This window comes from Accipiter gentilis, chromosome 5 (assembly GCF_929443795.1).
Source record: "Accipiter gentilis chromosome 5, bAccGen1.1, whole genome shotgun sequence".
Lineage (NCBI taxonomy): Eukaryota > Metazoa > Chordata > Aves > Accipitriformes > Accipitridae > Astur > Astur gentilis.
Genome location: NC_064884.1, coordinates 41,360,050 through 41,384,769, shown reverse-complemented (window position 1 = coordinate 41,384,769; position 24,720 = coordinate 41,360,050). Strand labels below are relative to the sequence as shown.

Genomic DNA, 24,720 nt, shown 5'->3' with positions numbered 1-24,720 from the left:
CAACATCCTCCATCCTGACTTTGGATAGCTCCAGGATCTTCTTGTTTTGTTTAAGACTTCAGTTCTCAGCCTTCTGCTAATCCTCAGGTTTGCAAGTGTTATGTGAAGGCAAAAGGAATGGCATTCACGACAGATTGCAGGGACACACATGTCCCCAGAATAGATGCCACAAAACCCAACATTCAAGTGCCAGGCCTCAGAGATGAATCTGAAGCCTGCAATTAGGTGCCTAGTGGTTTCTACAGAGAATGTGGGAGAGGGATGGTTATAGTCTGCCAGTGTGATTCTACCTTTTGCTCTGCTAGATGGGTTTTGGAATAAAATGCACCTGACTGTTGTTTCGGAGCTGATTTCAAGGCAGTCTGAGGAATGTACACCAGGCTGCTCAGCATACTTGGGAGAAGCTTGAGGATCCTCCCAGACCAGAACAACAAGAGAGCTTGGTGGATAGGTGCTGAGCTGTGCCATATGAGGGCCTCTCTGGTCTGCAGCCAAAACAGAAGTGCGACTCAATTTAGACATGGTATTAGGCAGCTCTGGAGAGTCTCTGTTGGACTGATGCCTGTCAGTTCCTTCTAAATTTCAGTTTATGTGGAACTTCAGCAAACCAGATAGTGTCCGAGATCATAGGACCATGACGTGACAGGATCTCTGAGGTTTACCCCTTGCCCTGCTGTTTGAGGTAAAATAATAATAAAATAGATGGTTCAGTCCCAGATATACCACCTTGCACAGCATTTCCACCTTTCTCAGCCCATTCTGCCTTCAGTGGCTGCATGGTTGAACATGGAGTGTCATTGATTACATTTCTTAAATCCCCTGAGTGACAACAGATAGAGATGAAAAAAGGGAAGGGACCGTTTAGTTTTGGTTTCTCCTTCAAAAATACCAGCCAGTTTTTTCTTTCTCTCGGTTCTTCTCCTCATCTAAAAGATTCTCACAGAGCCGTTCTGTGAGGACACCCTGCCCCAGAGATCACAACACAGTACTCTTGGTAACTAACCTTTATTTGTGCAGAACTATTGCTCTGGGTGGCTCCCAGTACAGAAAAAAATGTACAGCAATGCTCCATAAGTATCCAATTATCCATCTCGTACAAAGTCAAGCTTTGAGCCTCTTTTGCACTCTGTTTCTGCATTACCCTGGTGCTTCTGCTCCTTCAGTTGACCTGGTAACTTTTCATCAGCTCCATCACTACCGTTTCCTTCTCGGCTTCCTTTTGCAAGCTGGTGTCCATAAGGTGGGCTTCCCTCCTTGCTTCACAACCAGCTGGGCTGCTGGGACAGCCAGCAGTCCAATAATCCCTGCTCATGCTCTGCAGCTTCCTAAACAAATCCCTGCTGCTCTCCTTCTCTGACTCACTCAGAAGATCCACGTTTAACCCAAAGCGCTTGGTGCCCGAAAGGCTCTGTAAGATCTGAAGGATGGCATCTCTGTCTTCATGACAGACATTCTCTGCCAGCACCGTAAGGAATTCACCCAGGAGGCCAAAGCCTAAGTCAGTCTGAAAGATTCTGCCCAAGGCCTTCCCTCCGAGTTCAAGTAAAAACTGGTATTTTTCTTTTCCACTTTTTAAGCATCTGCGCCAATCTCTGTAAAATTCAGCAGAGGTTCCAGGCAGTTGATCCAGTTCCTGAAGGAAAAAATAGTTGCCCAGTTCCTTTTGTTTTATTCCCACTTGAAGATTTTTATGCCCCCCCCCCCCCGCCCCATCAACATGTAGATGGCTGTGATGTTTTTAATACAGGCTTTGATAGCACAAAGAGCTGCATAAAGCTTGTAAGGTGGCAAAACATAAAGAAATACCAGGTTCCTCAAGCCCCATAGAAACCAGAAAACTTCATGGGAAAATAATGGAAGAATGGATGAGACAGGAAACCCAGCGTGGATGAACACAGACCAGGAGTGGAGTAACCCCAACCCTAACCAGAACCGGGCATGCTGCCCAGTCTGGATCCACCATCACTGCTCAGGAAGGGATCTCCTGGAAATCGGAGTAGTTCAGTGAAAACCTCTGCTCCATCTCAGGCATTGTGAGGCAAATCAAAGGAGTGAGGAAATAAAAGATATGAGATGTAAAACCCAGAAAATATGCAGATGGCCCTAACACACTGTCTCATAACATACTGCATTCGTATGGGTCTGTGGCAGAGAGCTTACACTAAAAGAGAGCCAAGCTCAATGTGGCATCTCCAGATAAAAGGAAATCCTGTTTTATACAATATGTAATTGAACTGCTGAACTCATCATCGCTGACTTAACTGACGCACAGACTGAAGGAGGATTAAAATGTTTAGGCTTTTATACAGATAGCGAGAACAAGGCACAGCAACATCAGGCTGTGTCTAAACACAAAATGGAGAAGCCCTGGAGATCAGAGCCCAAGCGCTAACAGGATTAGGAACAGAATTTGCTCTGGGGAGATCATTGCTCAGTCCAAGAAAACACAAAGCTGTCTAGAAGAGCTGCAAAAAGATCTCATAATAAACAGGCAAATGAAATTCAGTGTCAAAAAAATCCATGAGAAACATCCCCAGCTACAAGTCCAGTGACTAGGGCTCTCCAGCATGGGCAGAATCCACTCAAGGGGGGCAGGACAGATGTTACTCAAATCAAAAATGACCTGGCTAGAAAATGTTTAGTCACTGTATCCCACAACTGAAGAACTAAGGAGCATCCAGAGAACTCATCAGGCAGCAGGTTTAAAACAAAGTAGCACTTTTCCATACCATGCATAATTAAACCCCCGGGGTGAAAAAGAACTGGCTATGTTCACAGAAGATCTACGGTCTGTGCGTATTTAAACATGGTGATCCAGATGCACAGCCCTGGCTCTCAGTCTCAAAACTGCAGCCAGCTGGAAGAGTGCAGTCAAGGGAGGGCACTCTTCCCCAAGAATCTGTTACTGGCCACCATCAGAGGCAGGGTATTGGGAGCTCTTCTCTGATGCTGTACAGCTGGTCTTAGATTCCCACAGGGGTGAAGCAGACTCTTCTTGAGGCAGCTGGTGCGAGCCCTTATAAGATGCAAAGTAGGGGCCAAGACTGAACTCTGTAGTTATCTAAACACTGAAGTTCCCAGGGACTTTGAGGGCTTAATCACATGTAGAGATATTTCTGAAGAACTCTCCACATTTTAAAATAATACACAAATTATTCTGGAGTAATTTTTAGATGTGGACAAATTCCTGGAAAGCATCTCCCTCACCTGGGGTATTTCCACGTCACTGGCTTGTGGGGCCTTGATCTGGGCTGCACAGGGATTCCACAGCACGTTCCTCCTCTTACCCATCTTGTCCTTTTTCTCTAGGGGCTTCAGATGTGATGCCAACACAATGTTCCTGCAGGCAACAAGAAGGGGATGGGATACTTAGCAAGATCAAGTACTCTGAGGCTTCAAGCTTCTTCTCCGAGGCAATTTCCGAGTTTGGGCCGTATGTATCATCCAGAGGGATCTTGACAGGCTGGAGGAGTGGGACCATGTGAACCTCATGAACTTTGACAAGGCAAAGTGCAAGGTCCTCCACATGGGTTGGGGCAATCCCCAATATCAGCATAGACTCGGGGATGGAAGGATTGAGAGCAGCTCTGTGGAGAAGGGCTTGGGGATACCGGCGGTTGAAAAATTGGCCACGAGGCAGCAATAGGCGCTTGCAGCTCAGAAAGCAAATAGTATCCTGGGCTGCATCAAAAGCAGCGTGGCCAGCAGGTCGAGGGAGGTGATTCTGCCCCTCTGCTCTACTCTGGTGAGACCCCCCCCAGAGCACTGCATCCAGCTCTGGGGTCCTCAGCACAGGAAAGACATGGACCTGTTGAAATGGGTCCAGAGGAAGCACAGAAATGGTCCAAGGGCTGGAACAGCTCTGCTATGGGGAGAGGCTGAGAGAGTTGGGGTTGTTCAGCCTGGAGAAGAGAAGGCTCCAGGAAGACCTTACTGCACCTCTTCAGTACTTAAAGGGGGCTTAAAAGAAAGACAGAGAAAGACTTTCTATCAGGGCCTGTAGTGACAGGACAAGGGGCAATGGTTTTTAACTGACAGAGGGCAGGTTTAGATGGGACGTAAGGAAGAAAGGTTTTATGATGAGGGTGGTGGGACACTGGAAGAGGTTGTCCAGAGAAGCTGTGGATGCCCCATCCCTGGAAGTGTCCCAGGCCAGGTTGGATGGGGCTTTGAGCAACCTGGTCTAGCGGCAGATGTCCCTGCCCATGGCAGGGGGTTGGACTGGATGATCTTTAAAGGTCTTTCCCAACCCAAATCATTCTGTCATTCTGTGATTCTATCAAACAAGACTGGGGTTCAAATGAGATCATAAAGTATCAGAGATGGGTCAGAGGAAAACAGAAGATATTGCATAGGGCACTTGACAGGCACATCCTCCTCACACACCCAGTGTTAATTCAATTGTTAGGACCACTGAGGCAGGAATTTCCCTATAGGCTGCAGCACCGTGGTTCCTCCCCAGCACGGGGAATGGTACACTCCCCAGGAGCTGGGCATTTCCACCCGACATTTGTTCCAGAGCCAAAGCCTGAGGAACTGGCAGGACATTTCTTCCTCCTGCATTTTTCTTACACTATGCTGAAGTTTCTGTGGCTTTGGGACTTCCAGAGGAAAGACCCTAAATTCTGACAGCACCTAGGGTCTGTTCTGTAGCTTGCAGCACGCTGGGAAGGTTTGTTTTTGTAGATTCATTTGCATTCAGCATCTTATTACACTGACATCTGTAACTAACTACAGCAGCCTGGACTCCATGGCTCACATGGTTCCTCTCATCCCATAGGATGAATCCCTGTAGTTAATCCTCCCAATAATGGGCAGGAGATCCTTGAAGGGGTCCAGCTCTCTGCTCCTATGCTAGTGTGGGCTATAGGACTGAAGACGCTACACCCACAGAGAGAAGCTGCTTCGTTACCTCCCTCAGATTACTTCTACCATTACCAATACATTGATAAAACAGCTTAAAATCATTCAGGAATCCTTTTATAGGGACTGGCAAGGAGGATGGGGGAGAAAATGCCATTTTAAAGTGTTTTCCTGCCTTTCAAGGATCAGATGGCATGACCAAATGCAGGCAGAGATGAAGCCGTGAATGGAATTTGATCTAGTCCCATGTAAGTCTACCAAGGGGTGGTCGAAGTCCTGGATCCACCTACAGATCTGTTGTGGGTGTCAAGGGACAGGGACTTCCCCAGCTGGATCTACAGGTGGATCCAGGACTTTGGTGGGTGTTGGGAGTGCCCTGCGCTACCTCTGTGGAACATCCCTGCCAGCCCCAGGCCACAAACCTTCTCCCAAACCACCTTGGACAAAGCAGTGATGGGTTTGGTAGCACAAACATGCTGGCCAGGGTGCATGGGGACACACGTCACCCTCTTCTTCTGCACCAGCACCATGGCATGGGGCATGTGGGGAGGAAAGGGAGGGCAGGGCAGACTGGCAGGGCTTGGAGGGTGGGTGTTGCGCCTGGGAATGGGGAGAGAGGACAGCGTGCTGGAAAGGGGACAGCATGCCATCCCACAGCTTGGCCACCATGAGGACCTGCCCCGGAGCTGGCTGTTCTGGGTAGCAACAGCTGAGACCTTAGCCCACACACGTCAACCTGATGATTTTTGGGGGGCAAACCTTAAACAAGGCTGAGCTTCTGTCCCACCAGGGCTCTGTGCCACAGGGCCGTCGTCTTTTTGGGAATCCCAGAGCTGGGTTTGCTGCCCTGTCAAGCCATGCTTATGGCCACCTAGAGCAGAAAGCACAGATAATCGGCTCAATCCTCTCTCAGAGCAAGGTTTGAGCTCAAAACTCACTGGGTGACCTTGTCTCTTAAGAGGTCCCAAATTTGGAGCTCCGAAAGACTGAGCTCCAAAACTCACCCATGAGGTTGGGTCAGCCCTGTGGCAGGAGCACCCGGCAACCGAGCAAAGCTTTGGTGTTGATGAAGGCCTTTGGGGTAGGGAAGCACCCGAATCTGCCCCCCTGCCCCAGGCGTCCCCCGACAGACCTGAACTCCTCGTAGGAGGGAACGCGCTGGCGCATGGCCCGCAGCTTGGCGTCGTTCTCCCTCTCCCGCCTCTCATCGGCCGCCACTGCCTCCCGCAGCTCCTGCTCCAGCACCCTGGGGTCGAGGGCTCCATCCACCTCCATCCCGGCCCTGCCACCGACCGGAACCGTGGGCTGGGGGGGCGCAGGGACCCCCAGCAGGGATCGGCAGGGACCTGAGACCTGTGGGGACAGGGGGTAATGCGGGAGACGGGGCCACCCCTGGGTGCACGGGGACCCCGCTCCTGTCGTGACAGCCCTGCCGGGGCTGGCCTTGGGCACCCTGCTCCTGTCATGACAGCCCTGCCTGGGCTGGACTCAGAGATCCCACTCCTATCACAAGTCCTGCCAGGACTGCCCCACTCTTATCGTGATAGTGCTACCAGGACTGGCCCGGGGGACTCCACTCCTATTGTGATAGCTCTGCCAGGCCCCGGACATGGATGGCAACTGGGAACCTCACTCCTATCGCGACAGCCCCGCCGGGCCCCGACACACCTTTGGCGCCGGTCTCTATCGAGACAGCCCCGGCGGGCCACGCGCACCGCTGGCCCCTGGGGCCCCTCCTTCTGTCGCGACAGCCCCGGCGGGCCACGCGCACCACCGGCCCCTGGAGCCCCTCCCTCTATCGCGACAGCCCCACCGCCCCCAGCCGAGCTCCCGCCGCCGCCGCCGCGCGCGCGCGCGCCCCTCCCGTCGCCATAGCGACCGGGCAGCGCACGCGAGGCCCCGGCGGGGCTGCCCCGGCCGCGCCTGACAGAACCGACCCCGCCGTCCCGCGCGGTGCCGCCCGTCCCGCGGCCACCGAGACCCCGCCGAGACCGTCCTCGGCTTCGCCCGCCCCGCCCGGCCCTTCCCCCGCCGGGGCGGCGCTGACGGCGGCCGCGGGGGATTCTGTCGCGACAGGCGGCGCGGGCAGCCCGGGGGCCTTCCGCGGCGGTGTCGGCGGCGCCGGCGGCGAGGGTAGCGCGGCGGGTGAGAGCGGGACTGGGGTAGGCCCGGGGCGGGCCCGAGGGAGCCGGGGAGGGGGCGGGGAAGGCGGGAGGGCGCTCGGCGGAGCAGGCGGGGGCCCTCGGGGCCGTGCAGGGCTCCGGGGAGGGGCGGGCGGGCGGGCCTTGGGGGGTCGCACACGGGCCGGGGCCGGGGCGAGCAGGGAGTCCCAGCGCGGAGCAGTGCTGCGTGCTGTGGGTGGCTCGGGCAGGGATCCCTGGGTGCGTGGGGCAGAGTCTGCATCCTCCTCCGCCCCCAGCATGGACACCGACCTGTACGACGAGTTTGGGAACTACATCGGGCCGGAGCTGGACTCGGACGATGACGACGATGAGTTGGGCAGAGAGTCTAAAGATCTGGACGAGGTGAGCGGTGGGGATGGGTGGAGGGGCAGCGTCCCACAGGAGCCTGGCGTGGGCCTCATCCTGCCCCATAAGCCCCACGGGAGCAGGGGATGAGTGCCACGGTCTTCACAAGCTGCCAGTGGTTCCTCTCCCGTGCCGGGCTCTGGTTCTGCAGTGAAACTTTGTTTAGTGGTGGAATTTGACTCCTGAGGATCAGAGTGGATTTGTTTTTTGAAGGATTCAGGAAAAGCTGCTCTCCTGTTCCTGTGATAAGGGAAAGACAAAGTTTCTGCTTGAATCATGGTTAGAATTGGGAGCTGCTATAGCTCAAGCTGTATTTGGCTTTTTTCTGCGTTCAGTCAAATGGAGGATCCCTACCCATTCAGTGAGGTCTTCAGGCCTTCAGTAACATGCGCTAATGCTACAGCAGTATTGGAAGGAGCTCAACTCCTCGGTGGAGAAGGCAGAGCAAGACTCCACAAACACTGGAGAAGAGTGATGAGGGCAGGGAGGACAGCAGAGGCTGCTGTGCCATGAGGGGGAAAGCATCGGAGGACTGCGGGAGCCCCTTCTAGTCTCCCGTTCCTGCAGTTCATCTGAAAGTGGTATCTGTGTGTGGTTGGGGTTGGGTTGTGCACAACTGTGTTCTGTTGTCTATGCAAGTGAGGGGCGGGAGTCGCCACCTATGCAGACGTCTCTGCAAGTCCTCTTGCTGTTCGTTTTCAAGGTGCTGTTAATCTTCAGGAAGAAGAGGTGTGTTGTTTACAGAGAGCAACCCTGCAAGCTGCTCTGCCAAGGGATGTGAGGTGCCAGGGTTGTGTTGTTGGTTCCCTGGCTGCGTTTGTGTCTCTCTTTTGCCATACACCACCAAGCCTGTACCTTCAGGGGTGATTGGTGTTTGTAAAGCACTTTGGTACTGGCAGCAGCTAAATGTGAGTGTTGGTTGCAGCTTGAGGATGATGACGATGATGATGATATGGGGGACCACGACGAGGACCACCCTGGCATGGAGGTGGTGCTGCATGAGGATAAGAAATACTATCCCACTGCTGAGGAGGTCTATGGGCCTGAAGTAGAGACGATAGTACAAGAGGAAGACACACAGCCTCTCACTGGTAAGTGGTGAGGAAGCAATGAGCTGGGTATGGAGAGAGGAGAAGACTCTTAATGGATCCTTGGAAAAGGGAAAATAATACTCCCTTCTGTTCTCCACATTGGTTTTAATGCCCCTTTTGAATTCCCTGTCAGCCCCAGGAGCGCACAGGCTCTTGTTTGTCTAGCAGTGTGCAGATTTTGGCGCTCAGGATTATTACAAATGCCAAGCAAACTATCATTTGAAGAATAGATATCAGCAGATACTGGAAAGATATTTAAGGAGAAATGAAAATGCATTTAAGTCATCTTATTTGATCCTTCTATAATAGAACAGTTCAGTTGGAAGGGACCTACAATGATCATCTAGTACAACTGCTTTTATAAAAAGCTAAGAGAATCTGTCAGCTTGAAAATTGTGGTTTTGTCTGCAAAAGTTCCCATTCCTTGTGATTGTTTCTGAGCCTGCTGGGTTCAGGGTCTCTGGTAACAGTGTTTTATTGTTCTTTCTCTTGTTTTCAGAGCCTATTATTAAACCTGTGAAAACCAAAAAATTCTCTCTGATGGAACAGACATTACCGGTCACTGTCTATGAGATGGAGTAAGTAGTATGTAGGGGTTTTAAGCGTGTATGTTGGCTCAAGCCATCTGTGCTGCGATTTCCTCACTTTTTGTTGTTTGCAGTCAAAGGTAGGGAGGCAGAGTGGTGTGTACTATGTGGAGGAGGCAGATTTTGGGGGGCATTGGCTTTGTTTCTTACTGGCAGAAGCAACAGAACTGAGTGCAGCCGTTTCCCAGATTTTGAACCAAAAACAAGAGGAAGAAAGTAAAAGACTAACCATTTTACAGATGTTTTCCCTCCACAGTATGCAGCAAAGTGCATAGTTTTCTGAAATAGAATGTAAGTCTTACCTCAATAGCTAATATAAAGCTTGATAATTAGAAACCCTCGTGGTGCAGATTTGCTGAAGGCAAGTCTTCTTGACTGGCTCAAGAAATATTTGTATGGTCAGTGTGTGGCACACCTCGTACTGGGACATTTTTGGTTGATCCCAGTGACCATTGGCCTACTGCTGTCTCAGATTAATTCCCATCTATCCTGGAGGAGTTTCCAAGGGGAATTTTTATACCACTGGTTGTATGCAAAGTTGTGCGTAGGTCAGCATAACGCTGCAGCTAAGCTGCACTTTTGCTGCGCTTGATGGTGTCTGCTGGTTGTGCCCAGCAAAGCAGCCCCTGGGGCACCAGGGTTGGGAGAAAACCTCCTGCAAAAAAATCCAAATGAATTTAAAATTCGAGATACAGTATCTCACGCAACTTTGGTAAGGAATAAAAATGGTTGTTTAAATTCTCTGTTAAAAATATAATCTTAGCATCAATGTCTACATTTTGTCGATGGGTGGAGGGGCTCCGTATCCTCGCGTGCATAGTGTTTCTGTATGTTGTCTTCTATTTGAGGATGAACAGATTGGGCTGCGTGAGTGTCTTGTTAGGCTCATCTTTCCATAAGCCACTTCATGGCTAGTCAGAGTTTTTTCCAGTTTTTAATAGTCATCTTCAAGTGTAGATCCCAGAACCAGATGCAGGCTGAGTAGCAGTTCCCTGTGTGCCAAACAGACCCCAACATGAGCAGTCCCTCTGTGTATCATCAAGGATCCTGTTATTTTCTGGCAACAAAATTTCACTGCAGTTTGTATTCAGTCAGTTGGTTATTTGGATGCCCAAGACCTTTTTGGAATGGCTGCTTCTTGTGGCTGTCCTCTGATGCTGTCAGTATGGCTGTGTTCATTGATCAGAGAGATTTTTTATATATCCAGATGTAAACCAAAGAGCCTGCTGGGTCTTATTTTTCCAAGCAGTCCATTTTGCTCTTAATCAATGACCTGTACTCTTCATTATCTACTGCTTTGCTGATCCCTGTGTCCTCTGGTCGTTCCATCTGTAATGAATTCCTCTTTGTCCTGTTAGTTGATATAAATGTTTAGGATGGGGCCAAGAGAAATTCCTTGTGGGACTGAGCCAGAAGCCTGCAAGCTTGGTATTGATTTCCCATTTAGCCTTATTTTAAGCCCAATAAGCAAGCTTTTAATCAGTATTATTATTGATTTTTGTATTTTGTAGCTCTTAATCAAAATGTTGTATGTTAAGAAGTCTACCTCATCAGTGAAAATTAAATGTTTTCAGAAAGGAGATTATTTGATGGGACTTAACTTTCTGCAGACCCATGGCAATGGATATCTGTTTTGTAGCCTCCCATTATTTTTTAGGGGACTTGGTAATTTAGGATCTCAATTATATTTTGGCCAGGATCCATGCAGAAGTGACCAGCTCGTCACTACCCAGCTCAGTTGCTGGTTCTAAAAAGATTTAAATTCCATCACTGTTTCTTTGAGTCCCTGGGAACATCACTGTTTTAAGACCTGAAAATCAGAATTAATGGTCTGTGGAGCCCCGTGGCTACCTTCTAAAACTGCGTGGGGTGCTTGTTATCCAGCTCTGTGATTTACTTGACTGCCTGCCACTATTTGAGTGGAAGTATTTCATCATTTGAGTACATGGATGTGACTTTTGCTCTAATACTGACTAGAAGAGAAGAAAAATATTCAATAATATTCCATTGCTGGCAGTTTTACCAGCTCCGTATCCTCCCACCCACAGCCATCTGTCTAGGACTCCAACTCTCTTGTCCTCCCCATCTGGAAAGTGGGATTCTTCCTCCGCAGGGCATTGGCAGAATGAAAGTTTGGAGAGGATTCAGGGGGCACCTTGGATAGAAAGTGTAGCTGAAATGGCACCTACTTTTCTTAGACACAGCAGAAGCCTCCAACAGTCTTTTGTGTTTCGTTCCTCCAGTTTCCTGGCAGATCTGATGGACAACTCGGAGCTAATTCGAAATGTGACTCTGTGTGGGCACCTTCATCACGGCAAGGTAGTGTGAATATCCAACGTATATTGGGTAGTAGTAATGATCTGTCTGTTGCTTACTTTTACCGTTGCTCTTGACCCCTCAATCTCCACAGCAGCAGTCTCTTTCTGCTCCTCTCGCTAATGCAGTTATTTGTAGGTTTTCTTTCAGCCACATGGAAATAATAATGTGCCCAACTTTCTCTGTACTGCTGCTGGAGGGATGGGATTGTACTTGTACTTATCTGTCTGAACATAGTCACCTCCTTTCTGTTGTGGTCTGATGTTTTTTAGACTTGTTTTGTTGACTGCCTGATAGAACAGACACACCCAGAAATCCGGAAGCGCTACGACCAGGACGTAAGTGAGCTTTTGGTGTATTCCTGCCCTGGGGAACATGGATTGGCTTTTACACTCAGAGAAAGCGTGACTGTATGTGGGGAAAATGTGGTTTAGTGATTAGAACGTAGGATTGGAAAGCCAGAGCTCAGTCCTAATTCTGTCTCTGTCATTTACTTAGCACCTTAACCATGTGTAAAGAGTTATTGTGTCCTGCTTCAAACTTAATATTTGATACCAAAATGTGATATTCTGACTTTTGTTTTGTCTTTGCAGCTTTGCTACACTGATATATTGTTCACAGAGCAAGAGGTAAGTGAGCCTTGTAGAATAGGCAGTGATTTTTATCCAGTTGTCTCATGCTTTACTCACAGTTATTTACTGTAGGCAGTTTCCTTTTCCATTTTAACATCTTCTTGTGCCTTCCACGTTTTGATTATTTTCTTTATCAATAAAATGATCTGCTTGCCTGTTTGCCTCAGTAAGATCCTTGGTCCAACTTTCTTCCGTTTCCTGCAACCTTCGTCTCCATGTATGATTTTATCTATCTGAGATGATAACCCATGAAATGTTGAAAATCTATAGCAGAGTTATCCCAGCATACGTGTAACTCCTATTTTCTTTGAGAGAAAGAGTTGGAAGGGTTTCGCAGCAGTGGTGGATGAGGAGAAAGACTATGATTTCAAAATAAACATATTTCTCCTTAGTTTCCTTTGATGGGAACTCTTAGCTGGGAGCTCTGACTCCATGTGGTTGGGTGTAAATGGGAATCTTATTTTGTTACTCGCTAAATATTTTCATGACCAGAACAATGCTGTGAAGCATTTCTTTCTCTTCACCTTAATGCTCTACTTTATGCTCTGGGTGATTAAATCTTACGCTTTGAGGTATAACTTGATAGCAGCAGAAGGGCGAAAGCACAGAAAAACACACATCTTTTGTCTCTGGTGTTGCATATTACACTTCCTCAGCTGAAATGAGGCATGGATTGTGCCATGGTGGCTCATCAGTCTGAGCCAATATGGACGGAGGAGCTGGGCTGGATGCTGCAGCAATCTGAGGTTGTTACTCCTTCCCTGGGACTAACAGGATGTCCTGGATGGATGTTTACTTCTTTCCATCTTTCTGATTTTTCTTTTGTCATCTTTTATATCTTTACCTGGTGATGTATTTTTTTTTTTCTTTTAACTGATAATCCTGGTTTCCTGTCTTTCAGAGGGGAGTAGGGATTAAGAGCACACCAGTGACTATTGTTCTGCCGGACACCAAAGGAAAGTCTTTTCTCTTCAACATCATCGACACTCCAGGTGATTGTGTAATCCTGAAAAATCTGTTTTGGGATGCACTTAGCTAAAGGCAGCTTGATGTTGGAGCAGATACATGACCATGTGAACCAAGATTTCTCTCATTATAAACCTGTTTGGTCCTCTGGATAGTGCTATTGACAGGAGTAGAGCAGTAAAAACACATACAGTGATGGTTATTGAGAGCCTTCAAAGAGCTTTTGTGTTGGATTGTGGTGGGATTGTGTAGCATTGGCTCTCAGAAAAACAGAAAAATCTATATGCTGAAACCTTACTGATTCATCTGGAGATGTCACTTAAGTGCAATGAAACCTTGGGAAGCTTTCTTTTACAGAAGCCCATGGGGTGTTTTTGTGGTTTTTTTGTAGATGATTCCAGCCTAATCCTGAGCCTTTAGCTAAGCTCAGTCTTCTGGAATCGCTTCCAGCGTAATGACTGTGCTGCTGGCTTTTAGTTAGGCTTGTGTTTCTGATTAGCAGGCCTAATTGAGGGCTAATGGGACTGAAAATGTTTCACTCAAGTATATAAGAAGCATATGTAGAATTGGATTTTCCAGGTATCACCATGCACAGTGGGGACTGTACTTTTCTCAAATGCTGTTGCCCCACAGCGAGACTGTCGGCAAGTTCCATTGAGCCTCTGACAAGCTCCTGTGGGGGGAGCATAATCACAGATCAGCTTGTTGTAAGAAACCAAGGCCAAACTTTAGGAAAGAGGGTCTTGGGACACATCTGTTGAGTTACAGCTCAAGATGAGGGAGGTTAGAGCGCAGGAGGAGACTGGAGGGAGAGGCATCTGTTGTTCTTTGGTGAGAAGTAATCTTCCTTCTTTTCCTGAAGTACTTGCACAGAGCTGTGAGAAAAACAGTAACAAATGTGAGGAAAAGTGCCTGTTAAAGGAGTTGTGTTTATTCTCAAAAAATAGCATTAAAGCTGAAATGAATCCCTATACGGAGCTCTGGCAGCTGCTCCTGGGTCCCTGTCTGAGGAGGAAGCCATCTGTGTTCTGCCTCACTGGATACTGGTGACCAGAGCAAGCTGCAGAGCAGAGGGACAGGTTTCCATCCTTTGTGCTGCTGGCATCAGGACTTACTCTGGTTCTCACCATCATTTTGTATTTTTGAAGGTCATGTCAATTTTTCTGATGAGGTGACAGCTGGCCTTCGTATTTCGGACGGCGTTGTGCTATTCATTGATGCGGCTGAGGGGGTGAGTGCCAGGTTCTCCAGCAAATTAACTTCAAAATCTCTTCCTCTGGAGTCTTTGATCCTGCGTTAGCATGAAGGCCTGGGATGGGTTCAGCTTTCCGGGGTGAAGGGTTTTTGGAGGACACTTTGGGAAGCAAGTGTATTTTCCAGCCAAAATAAGGAGTCAAGCCTCTGGCTTCTCTATCCAGGGCTGATGTAATGTGTGTGACCTGTAGATTATCTAACTTGTTTGCATCTCCATCCCCATGATACCCAAAATTGAGCAGGTTATTTATATTAGAGATGTCCAAGGGGTAGGATTCAAGGAATTTGGTTGGGTTAGCACCTACTTCTAAATTTCAGGAAGATTAGCTGACCGCTGGTGGCTGAGCTTAGGCTTTTCTACAGAGTTCCAGCCCTGCGTGTAAGGGTCGCTGCTTTGTCTGTCACGCCCTAGATAGCATTTTGTGGATGGCTTTTGCTAGCAGTGTTTGTGCTCATTGTTCCCTGCAGGTGATGCTGAACACAGAGAGGCTGATCAAGCACGCGGTGCAAGAAAGGCTAGCAGTGACCGTGTGCATCAACAAGATAGACCGACTGATCCTGGAGCTGAAATTGCCCCCTACAGATGCTTATTACAAACTCAGACATATCGTAGACGAAGTTAATGGTCTGATCAGGTATGGGTGTCAGGGATGATGCATCAGTAGTGCTTGCTGTCCCTGTTCCATTGCAGGTGCTTCTCTCTGTGAGCCCTGTGTATGCCTAAAAACTAATGAGTTTGTCTCTTGATATGTTTAATCATAGAAAATGGGGAGGGAAGAACCATTGGAAATTCCTCTCAGCCAATAAGTTGAATTAGGCAGGATTGGCTCTTCCTTACAAGCTTCATGGGATCAGCTCTTTTTTTTTCCCCATTAAAAAGTAGGGAAAGTGGACATATGACCAGAGCAGGGAACTTCTGTGCTCCCAAATGTCTCAAATACACTGAAACTGTCCAGGCTGTATCCCAAATTGTAGGTTGCGATGTTACAGAGCTCCTGAACGTTTGTTACAAAACTGATGGGAACTTGCTGTCCCAACCCCTAAACAGAGACTAGGATATTGCTATGTTCAAATCTCCTTGCAAGACCCTGCTCAGGGAAGGGAAGGACATCTTCTCTAGCTTTCACAGTAGCAGTGCATAATTTTTGTGGGTTCTTCTGCATCCAGGTGATTTTCTTAACAGCATTCTCCCCTTTAAGTTTGTGTGAATTTGCACATGGGGTCACTTGCATGTCTCCCTGTTCAGTTGCTACTGGCGTCAAGCAGCTCGGAGCAGGCTAATTTATCCTGTCTATCATGCTTGTGAACTCATTAAAACTTTCAATTCAATTCCATCCATACGTTATGAGCCTTGTATTATCTTTTGCCTTGCTTGGTTGACCAACTTGGCTGCCTTTTTTAGGGGAAGCAAAACTCTACCTGACAAAACAACAGAGCACTTATGCTGGTAACTTTTTAGTTCTAGGTCTTTAAATATTTCTTTGCAAACTAATGCTTTGAAGTTTATAGTCATAAAATTATACTGACCCTGAAATTCCAATGGCAAGCACACTGCAGACCGTTTTAAGATACTATTTGGCAATGTAGAATCCTTGCCTATCACATACTGCTGTTTGGTGTGGGAAGTGGATTTAAGTGTCTTCCTTGGTTCATAACATTGATTTTATTTATTTTTTCTTGTCTCTAAAAACTGTCTCCTCTCAGCATGTATTCCACCGATGAGAACCTTGTTCTGTCTCCCCTTCTGGGGAACGTGTGTTTCTCCAGTTCACAGTACAGCATCTGCTTCACGCTGGGATCTTTTGCAAAGATTTATGCAGACACATATGGTGAGGATTATCCAGAAACCTCGTACACTTCCAACATCTCATTTCCTAACCCTTTTTGTTGAGGTTTTCTAAGCTGTTCAGGTTCAATTTTCACTGCACATTTATGGCCAGTATATGCATTCTTGAATTTCTAGGAGTTGAGAGGTACTGCAGGTCTGAGCCCTGGGTGGTAAAAAGCAAAAACACAGTTCTCACTTGTTTTAGCTAGATGGTTTCTCCTGAGAAATGTTTCTTGAGTCAGAAGCCAATATTTTATACATACCCTTAAGCAGAAAAAACAAGTCCTGCTATGGCAGTTGAAGGCAGGTGTATGTGTTGTGCTTTGCCTCCTTATCACAACAGCTCAGAAGCAAAGCAGTTAAGTTCTGCCTGCCTTTTCATAAAAGTCTCCAGAGTCTAAGACTCAGCTGCAGCCGGGCGCAAGCTTGGCCCACAAGGTTTTGCACTTTTGCCCTCTTTCTTTTTTAAGAAACTGTCTTTTTCTGGCTTTGATTTAATTTTCTGTTCCCCAGGTGCCCACTCAAGGCAATCTGCCACTTGTAAAAGTGGGCCTTTTGCTTGCATTAGCCAGCTGTACAGCCAAGGTTTTTGAAGTCTCACACTGGGGAGTTCGGGGTGATCCATAGGAGCCGTGAGCAGGGGAAGAAGGATATTGTAAAGCAGCTGGCCTAGCTCTTGCAAAGAAGTTAGCCTGAGGGAGGATGAAGTTGTAGAGGTCAGGGACTGATGTGTCAGACTATCACATGTCCTCGGTGAGTTTGGAGAAATAAATGAGCTCCCTGGGCGTCACAGCATTAACTCAATGCCCGCTAGGATGATAGCCCTTCTTTGGGGGACTGATAAAGATGCAGGCACAGTCGGTAGGAGCTGTCATCCATGTGGGGCAGACATGAGCTGAATGGGTACTTGAAGTCAGTAATACTCGATTGTGGCCACCAGGGATTTTATGTGCAGCCACCACACTTCAACTAACATGAGTTATAGTAGTTTAACTGTCAAAACCGCAGCCACCATGAAATTTCTTATGCTTGCACATCTGCCCACAGCAAAAGCTTGTTTGGAAACTGCTGTAAATTATCACCACTGTCTTATTTGTAAATTGACCATGACAGCCAAGCACTACAGTATTCCTTCAGTGCTTGGGTATTTGGCTATGCGCTTAGTGTATCAGCTGAAAAAGAGAAAAGAACCTGGAGATGTTCAGCAAGGCAGAAAATGCTTGCGATAAGCCTGCGGGGCGGATGGGGTGTAAGCCATCCCAGCACCTTGGCACTACAGTGTCAGGTTGCAGCATTAACGTTTGGAAAATGAAGCAGATGTAACTGAGTTCCTGCAGCGTGGTGTCTGGCAGGCCAGCTCTTCTCAGCTCTAACCTTGTGTGTAATTGAGAGAGTTGAAATGTTCCTGAGAAGCAAGTCTGTGAACCCACAGTGTACCTGGGCTGCTGGTGCCATCCTCAGTGGACTGTTTTCTGCCTGCCTCTCTGCCTGGTCTCCCCAGGTCAGGGCTTAATCACTTATTCAGAGTTGGGACCAAGCATTCACTCACCAGCATCGGTCCATTAAATCGAATCCTCAGGGTTGTTTTAAAAGCCAAAACCCAAAGATTTCCAAGATGAGAGAAACACAGTGTCATCTGAGAGACTTTTGCCATTTGCTTTTTCCCTTTAGGAGACATCAATTATCAGGAGTTTGCAAAGCGGCTTTGGGGTGACATCTACTTCAACCCGAAGACGTAAGAAGCCTGTTTAAATGTCTATTAGTTTATTGCTGGCTTTTTCCCTTCTTTCCCTGTAAAACGTAGACTAGGTGACCACCCAAGGTCCCTTCCAACCCGAGTTGTCCTGTGATAGAGTAGTATCTGGGAAATGTTGAGTCAGGTCTCCTGCTTGATGTGAATCCATGTGGTCCTCCTGAATCCCATAAGCAGGAGCAGAGAACCTCCTCTGGCCTTCATTTGGAGTAAGCATGACTCCTGTGTCCCTGACAGCTTCCCAGGAGGATTGGGGGAGAAAAGGAGATAACCTGGGAAGAGCAGAGGCTGTGTTTGCAGTAGGAGTGCTTGCAGGCTGCAGAGTGCTTGCTCCTCATGTCTCTTCTTTTGTCTCCCAACAGCCGCAAGTTCACTAAAAAGGCCCCAACGAGCAGTTCCCAGCGCAGTTTTGTGGAGTTCATTCTGGAGCCCCTGTACAAGATCTTGGCTCAGGTATGTGGTGATTCATTCTCCTTCCCGTAGTTGCAGATAGGAGCAGCCAAGGGCTGAACACTATGTGGTGGTGTGCATGGCGCCTGTGGGACTCGTCTGTCCTGTTCTGCAGCGTGGTCTTCACAGATTGAGTTTAGGGGTGCAGAACAACAGTGAGCAACTCTTTAACAGTTGCTCTGTGCAAATATAGCCCTATATTTGCACAGTTAATAGAACTGCCTTTGCTCTTTCTAGTATGCCCTGATATCAGCCAAGTGATAATTTGAACCAGCCAGCCAGTTCTCCTGTGATCTCTAAACCAGAGCAGGTCAAGAGCCCTGAGGGTGATAGCTGGGGTGTGAAGCTGCACCTGGGAGTTATTGGCTTGGACCCCCGCAGCAAATCTGAGAGTGGTGCTTGTTGTCTTGCAGGTGGTGGGGGATGTGGACACGACCCTGCCCAGGACTCTGGATGAACTTGGCATCCACCTAACCAAAGAGGAATTGAAATTGAACATTCGGCCACTCCTGCGGCTTGTCTGCAAGAAGTTCTTTGGGGAATTCACAGGTAAATGCTGTTTGTCTTCCCCTCCACAATCTTCCCAATACCCTAGTCTCACATTAACAGAGTTAAGGGCTGTATTATAGCCATGGACTGCTCACTTGCACAGATCCCTTCTTAGCTTTCCAAATATAAAATATTAAACCATTTGCCCAAAGGACAGGTTGAGACACTGCTCCCATCTTCCCCATTGCTCTAGGTGCACTGCAGTCAGAATGGCTTTGCCTTGTGGTTATTGGAGTCCATTTCTTTCCTCTACACTGCTTAATCCTGTTCTCATGAAGTATTACTTTTCCAGGCTTTGTGGACATGTGTGTGCAGCATATCCCCTCCCCGAAGGTGGGAGCCAAGACAAAAATCGAGCATACCTACACTGGTGGCGTCGACTCTGATCTGGGGGAGGCCATGAGTGAATGCGACCCTGATGTAAGGAAACTCTTCTGCTTTGCTCTGAGTGTCCGAAAGTGTGGCAAATGTGCCCCTGTTTCACTGCCTTGACAGGGCAGCTGCCTCCTAGGCAGCCATCTGCACAGATTTGACTTCCAGCATTTTGAAACCTCTCATCCGATACTGAAACAAATCTTTTCAGTCTGAGAAACTTTAGCTGCCTGCCAGCGCAGCCCTTGAGAGAGAGAATTGTTTGACAGTGTTCAGAGAGGAACAGGACTAGGTCAGGACTTCAGAGCACGTGGGAACTGCAGGGTGATTTTGTGTCCTTTTGCTGTCTTTTTGTCCCTTTTCCTTGAAGTTTGATTCTCTCTCCAAACTCTGAGAAAACTGATCCGAACTGTACTGATAAAAATAACCCTACATTAGTTAGTCAGCACCTTTCTTATCAAAGCCTTGCAAAAACCTTCCTCCTCAAACAGCTTGTACTGAGCTGTCATTCAGAGTTGTCTAGAGCCACCAACGCCAGCCAGCAGCTTAGTGAGGAATTTGCCTGTGACTTTTGCTCTAGTGTCTGGAGAGAAAACGAATCTCTTATTTTAATGATTTGTGATTACTCACATAAAAGTATACAGTGGTGACTGTCACCAGATCACGAGTTGTGGAGTGGCCTTATGGGACTGGAAGCTGTGATCTGTGGAGGCTTGAGTACTGTGCCCTGAGCTTGTTTGCAGGCCAGCAGATGACATTTCTTCTCATGTCCCAACCACTATTTACTGCTCCACAAGAGGAGGGAGGAGAGCTCTAGAAAAGTCCACCAAAGTCATTCCAGGGATCTCCATACAGGGCAAGAAGATGTAAGGCTTCCAGTGGATGGAAATGAAGGACTTGGCAAGTCAAAAGAAGTATTTCTAAATTCCAGCCTATAATCCCTTTGTATCTATGAGTTCTGCCAGGTCTGTGTCTGTTTCTTGACTGTATTTTGAAAGAGGCTTGGTTTTTTTTCTGTCTCTCTCTGTCATGGGAAGGGTCCGCTGATGTGTCACACAACAAAAATGTACAGCACGGACGATGGTGTTCAGTTCCACGCCTTTGGCAGAGTGCTCAGTGGTACCATCCATGCTGGGCAGCCTGTGAAGGTCCTTGGAGAAAACTATACCCTGGAGGATGAGGAGGATTCCCAGATCTGCACTGTTGGACGTCTCTGGATCTCAGTTGCAAGGTATGGAAAGCTCTGGCAATGTGTTTATTTGGGAGAAAAGTCATTTGGAGTCGTTGCTGCCAGGGATAGGGAGGAGGACAGTGCTGCAAGGGGCCTGAGCCTGGCTGCAGCAAACGCTGCAGTGATGCTCTCCTGCCTTTTAGGTATCACATTGAGGTAAACCGGGTTCCTGCTGGCAACTGGGTGCTGATAGAAGGAGTGGACCAGCCCATAGTGAAGACTGCAACCGTCACGGAACCTCGGGGCAATGAGGAGGTACTGCGCATAGCTGGTATCACTCAGCCTTACAGGGAGTCAAGGTGATGGAGCACATTTCAAAAGCTCCAGTGGTGAGGTTAAAGAAACGTTGTCTGCTGAGGAGCCAGGGCACAAGAGTCACTAAGGAAAAGAGAACAGCTTCAAACATTGTGTTTAACTCCAGTGGCCATCTAATGATGCAGAGTGTCAGCTCTTTGTCCTTATCTGGTTTCAGGCTCAGATCTTCCGTCCCTTGAAGTTCAACACCACATCTGTTATCAAAATAGCTGTAGAGCCAGTGAACCCCTCGGAGCTCCCCAAAATGTTAGATGGTCTCCGCAAAGTCAATAAGAGTTACCCCTCGCTTACTACTAAGGTATTTCTGGTGTATGTATGGCTGTTTTCAGCTCATGCTGGGGGCTACCTCATAAGCTGATCTTAAATAATATTTTACTGTAGGTTGTTTTGTTTGGTTTGGGTTTTTTCATGCTGTTGCGGTTGATCTCACAAATCCTGTGGAAACAGCAGAAAACTGTAAATCCAGCAGAAAAACACATACCTTGCTGTGCCAGGGAAGCAGCTTTCTGCAGAACACATCAGCACTTTCCTGCTAGAAAAGGCTGTGGGAGCTTTCCTTGGGGTGCTCTGATCCTAACTAATTTATTTAGAGCTGATACTCCCTCAGGCTTGTGTGTAGGAGCCTGGAAGGCAAGGGCTTGTGAGCAGTAATGCTGTCAGCTGAACCTCTGTCTTATCTTTCAGGTGGAAGAGTCTGGGGAGCATGTGATCCTGGGGACAGGGGAGCTCTACCTGGACTGTGTGATGCATGATCTACGGAAGATGTATTCAGAGATTGATATCAAGGTGAGGAAGTGAGAGAGGGATTTTCCCAGCTGGGGAAGGGGTTTTGTCCCCCTATCTCAGAAGGATGGGAAAATAAACCTAGCTGAATATACAGCGTGGATTTTGTCATGTCCATTTAAAAGGGAAAAAAAAAGGGCTGTTAGGATGCAAAAGTAACTCTTACAGCATGACTCTGTCACACTGGTGTGATTGAGAGCCTGAAAATTGGCTTGGAGAGGAGTGTATGACCATGTTCCAGCATTTTCTTGTACTTCAGCTGTTGCCTGGCTAGCATCAAATAAATAAACTGAGGAGAATTCTTCATACCTGGAATTAGGTTTAAATGTTCCTGTTTTGTTTAAATGAAGGAATAGTAAAGCTGCCTGTGCAGACCTCAGTGGTTTGTACACAATGCTGATTAAAACACTGGCAGACGAACCAGTTTTTTCTTTTAGGTGTTCAAAAGTTTTAGTCTCTTTAAAAAAAAAAAAAAAAAGTACTTGAAAACCTTACAAATCTGTTGTTGTTATTCCAGGTCGCTGATCCAGTTGTGACATTCTGCGAGACAGTGGTGGAAACATCCTCCCTCAAGTGCTTTGCTGAGACACCCAACAAGAAGTAAGAGCCCATGGGGGAACTGGGCATTGGGTACAGGCAGATGGAGGGGTTCACTGGGGAATAGACTTCATACCTTCCAAGGGGTCTGTTCTCGGTGGCTGTTGTGCAGACAAGTGACACGTGCCTGAGTTGGCAGCGTGCTGTTGCAGCAGCTCTGTTGAACTCCTCAGTAACACACTTGAGTCCCAGGGATATTTCTGTGCTTTGTAGGAACTCTCAGAACGGAGGGAACAAAGACAGATCCACATACTCCTTTCTTTTAGCTAAATTTCACTCCTCAGCAGTTTTGTGGTGTTTCCAGGACTAGGAGATGTATTGGGATCCTAGAGCGGGTGCCAAAGAGCCCAGTGATGCCTTCAGTAACTCTCCAAACATTTTGTGAGCAAAAGCTTTGTCTTCTCTTATCCATTCTTAATCTTGAAATTGATTTTTTCCTTTCTGGTGATGCACTGGAGCCTTACAGCCTGGTCTCATCTTCCTCCCCCAGCAATGCATTATGAGATGCACATGTCTGAAAGAGGGAGGGAGGCCTGTGAGGGAATGTAGGCTGAATAACCAGGGTGAAGTTTAGCAGCACAGGACATTTTAATGCCTGAATTTTTAGGGAAATCATTATCTGTCATAAGCTGAAGACAGCTTTTCTGTGTTTCCTTGTGGTTTCTGGGTTTTCTTACCCTCCTTTATTCTGTTATACTCTCCCCATGGTTGGCAGCCTTATTTTTGCGAACAGAAAGGTTCCAGTCTCAGCTCAGTCTTTGAACTGTTGGGCATGTGAAGTAACCTGCTCTGGGGGCAGGTTACTTGCATTGGTGAGGTTCTCCAAGGCAACGTCTCATGTGTTGGACACAGCGAGTGCTGGCTCTGATAGAGGCCTATTGTGCGGCCCATGGGCTTCCTTCTGCAGCCCAGACAAGCGCTGGGCATCTGGCAGGAGGGATGGAGCCATGCTGTCCCTTAGCAATCTGCTTCTGGAGATGAGCAGACTTCGGAGAGCAGTTGTTAAGTGCCTGGGCTGTCTTTACAAGCAAGATAGTAACAGCGAAGGACATGGATGGCTTCATCTCTCTAGCTGTGTTCGAGGCAGTGTGCAGTCCCTGAGGTCCTGCCAATTACTCCCATTTCCATCATTCTGCAGACTAATTGCAACCATCTCTCTTCTCAGGAACAAGATCACGATGATTGCTGAGCCTCTGGAAAAGGGACTTGCAGAGGACATTGAAAATGAAGTGGTCCAGATAACGTGGAACAGGTATGACTGATCTGGGGAGAGCAGGAATCCACCCAGAAGTAAATAATTGGGGAAAAAAGGGAATGCTGGGATCTGCAAGGTGCACAGTATCAGCCAACCGCCTCTAGGCAGGGGTCCTAGGTTCGGTATTGCTACCAGCTAGTCCATGAGCATCCCTGTCCCAGCATACGAGTTGCTCCAGGTAAAAGCTGAGACCATTTTATGGCTGAAGGGAACAGGGTGTGAGTGCAGGTCAGATACTTGTTTGCTAAAATTTCTTCCCTTCTTCTTCTATCAGAAAGAAGCTGGGTGAATTCTTCCAGACCAAATATGACTGGGATTTGCTGGCTGCCCGTTCTATCTGGGCCTTTGGGCCAGATGCCACTGGCCCAAACATCCTAGTAGATGATACACTGCCCTCAGAGGTGAGAAACACAGGCAGGGGGGTTATGTTTCAGTGAGACATTTGTCCTGTGCTGCCAAGAGGTGACCGCTCCTTCCAGAACCTGCAGCAAGGTCCTAATGCTATTGGAGTGCTCACTGGTTTGCCAGATCTCAGATCTGCTGTGCTTCCTTCACCATACTCCTACACTGGCTAGCAAATTGCCTGTTACTTTTCAGGTGTTGGTCTTTGGGCCAATGTCCTCAAAATTGGCAACTAATTGGTCTGCCTTTCAGGATTACCAAAACATGGACTCTCTTAATTTGCAGCTCTAGATGCCAAATTCTGAAGATGATGCTCCTGAGCTGTGAGAGGGAGGGATGGACATTGGGGGTATCAGGGGACATTGCTGCTATTCTAGGAACTGGCTTTTAAACACGGGGGTCTGTCTGTTACTGTCTTGTGATGCACATTTGGTCTCTGAAGCAGTCTATCTGTCTGTAGGTGGACAAGTCGCTGCTGGGCTCTGTGAAGGACAGCATTGTACAGGGATTTCAGTGGGGGACCAGGGAAGGGCCTCTCTGTGATGAATGTAAGTAGGACCTGTGGAGAAGTGGAGCTAATAAGATTGATTAAATTCTTCCATCTCTAAGCACTCAAGTAATTTTGCTGGTGTAGTTCCTTGTGGCCAGTTCCTTTCACACACCACAGCTGGGAACAGCTGTGGGGATGGGTGACAAGGGAGATAACAGAACCTTCCCCTTTTTCCTGGCTGTACATGCTACCCAGGCACTGGGACTTGTTGCATGCTTACAAACCAGGCCCAGTTAGCAGGCATCTGGCTCCTCCAGACCTTGGCTCTGCTCCTCATATAGTTCAGATGCAGACCACTGAGCACCCTGCAAGATAAGCTGCTGAATGCCCATCTTGGCTATGCAGGGTTAGGACATGGTCATGCCTTCCCTGCTGGAATTAGATTTAGGAGAACTTCT

At 47.9% G+C, this 24,720-nt stretch overlaps 2 protein-coding genes across 5 annotated transcripts in view; one reads left to right on the top strand and one right to left on the bottom strand.

Moving 5' to 3' along the window:
* The window catches only part of EFTUD2 (elongation factor Tu GTP binding domain containing 2), a 62,012-nt gene that overhangs the window by 33,030 nt on the left and 4,262 nt on the right, over positions 1-24,720 (top strand). The window contains exons 1-23 of one of the 3 annotated variants that reach the window (XM_049800010.1): positions 6,965-7,008; positions 7,283-7,388; positions 8,317-8,482; positions 8,982-9,060; positions 11,313-11,388; positions 11,658-11,723; positions 11,979-12,014; positions 12,919-13,009; positions 14,132-14,214; positions 14,706-14,872; positions 15,942-16,066; positions 17,737-17,800; positions 18,181-18,271; positions 18,682-18,817; positions 19,110-19,237; positions 20,227-20,420; positions 20,564-20,675; positions 20,893-21,033; positions 21,420-21,521; positions 22,036-22,118; positions 23,281-23,367; positions 23,645-23,771; positions 24,233-24,320. In XM_049800010.1, coding sequence (XP_049655967.1) covers positions 7,284-7,388; positions 8,317-8,482; positions 8,982-9,060; positions 11,313-11,388; positions 11,658-11,723; positions 11,979-12,014; positions 12,919-13,009; positions 14,132-14,214; positions 14,706-14,872; positions 15,942-16,066; positions 17,737-17,800; positions 18,181-18,271; positions 18,682-18,817; positions 19,110-19,237; positions 20,227-20,420; positions 20,564-20,675; positions 20,893-21,033; positions 21,420-21,521; positions 22,036-22,118; positions 23,281-23,367; positions 23,645-23,771; positions 24,233-24,320 — 2,347 coding nt within the window. In that variant the 5' untranslated portion in view covers positions 6,965-7,008; position 7,283. Of the gene's footprint in view, positions 1-6,964; positions 7,026-7,282; positions 7,389-8,316; positions 8,483-8,981; positions 9,061-11,312; positions 11,389-11,657; positions 11,724-11,978; positions 12,015-12,918; positions 13,010-14,131; positions 14,215-14,705; positions 14,873-15,941; positions 16,067-17,736; positions 17,801-18,180; positions 18,272-18,681; positions 18,818-19,109; positions 19,238-20,226; positions 20,421-20,563; positions 20,676-20,892; positions 21,034-21,419; positions 21,522-22,035; positions 22,119-23,280; positions 23,368-23,644; positions 23,772-24,232; positions 24,321-24,720 lie in introns of those variants that run through there. The other 2 variants (XM_049800011.1, XM_049800012.1) reach the window with 2 other exon arrangements.
* On the bottom strand, positions 1,021-6,651 carry CCDC103 (coiled-coil domain containing 103). 2 transcript variants are annotated; one of them, XM_049800018.1, is made up of 4 exons: positions 6,532-6,651; positions 5,996-6,216; positions 3,208-3,340; positions 1,021-1,633 (listed from the first exon to the last, which is right to left on the bottom strand). In XM_049800018.1, the coding sequence occupies exons 2-4, from the start codon at positions 6,136-6,138 to the stop codon at positions 1,160-1,162; spliced, it is 750 nt and encodes a 249-aa protein (XP_049655975.1). In that variant the 5' UTR covers positions 6,139-6,216; positions 6,532-6,651; the 3' UTR covers positions 1,021-1,159. The 2 variants fall into 2 exon arrangements, with proteins under 2 accessions (XP_049655975.1, XP_049655974.1); XM_049800017.1 differs by having other exon boundaries at positions 5,996-6,651.

Bases quoted from the DNA above. Each gene is read 5' to 3' on its own strand.
- CCDC103 (XM_049800017.1), bottom strand. From the start codon at position 6,138: ATGGAGGTGGATGGAGCCCTCGACCCCAGGGTGCTGGAGCAGGAGCTG. The intron at 3,341-5,995 runs GTCTGTCGGGGG...TGTTGCCTGCAG, and splicing joins CCCTCCTACGAGGAGTTCAG to GAACATTGTGTTGGCATCAC. The intron at 1,634-3,207 runs GTGAGGGAGATG...TTTTTCCTTCAG, and splicing joins GTGACGTGGAAATACCCCAG to GAACTGGATCAACTGCCTGG.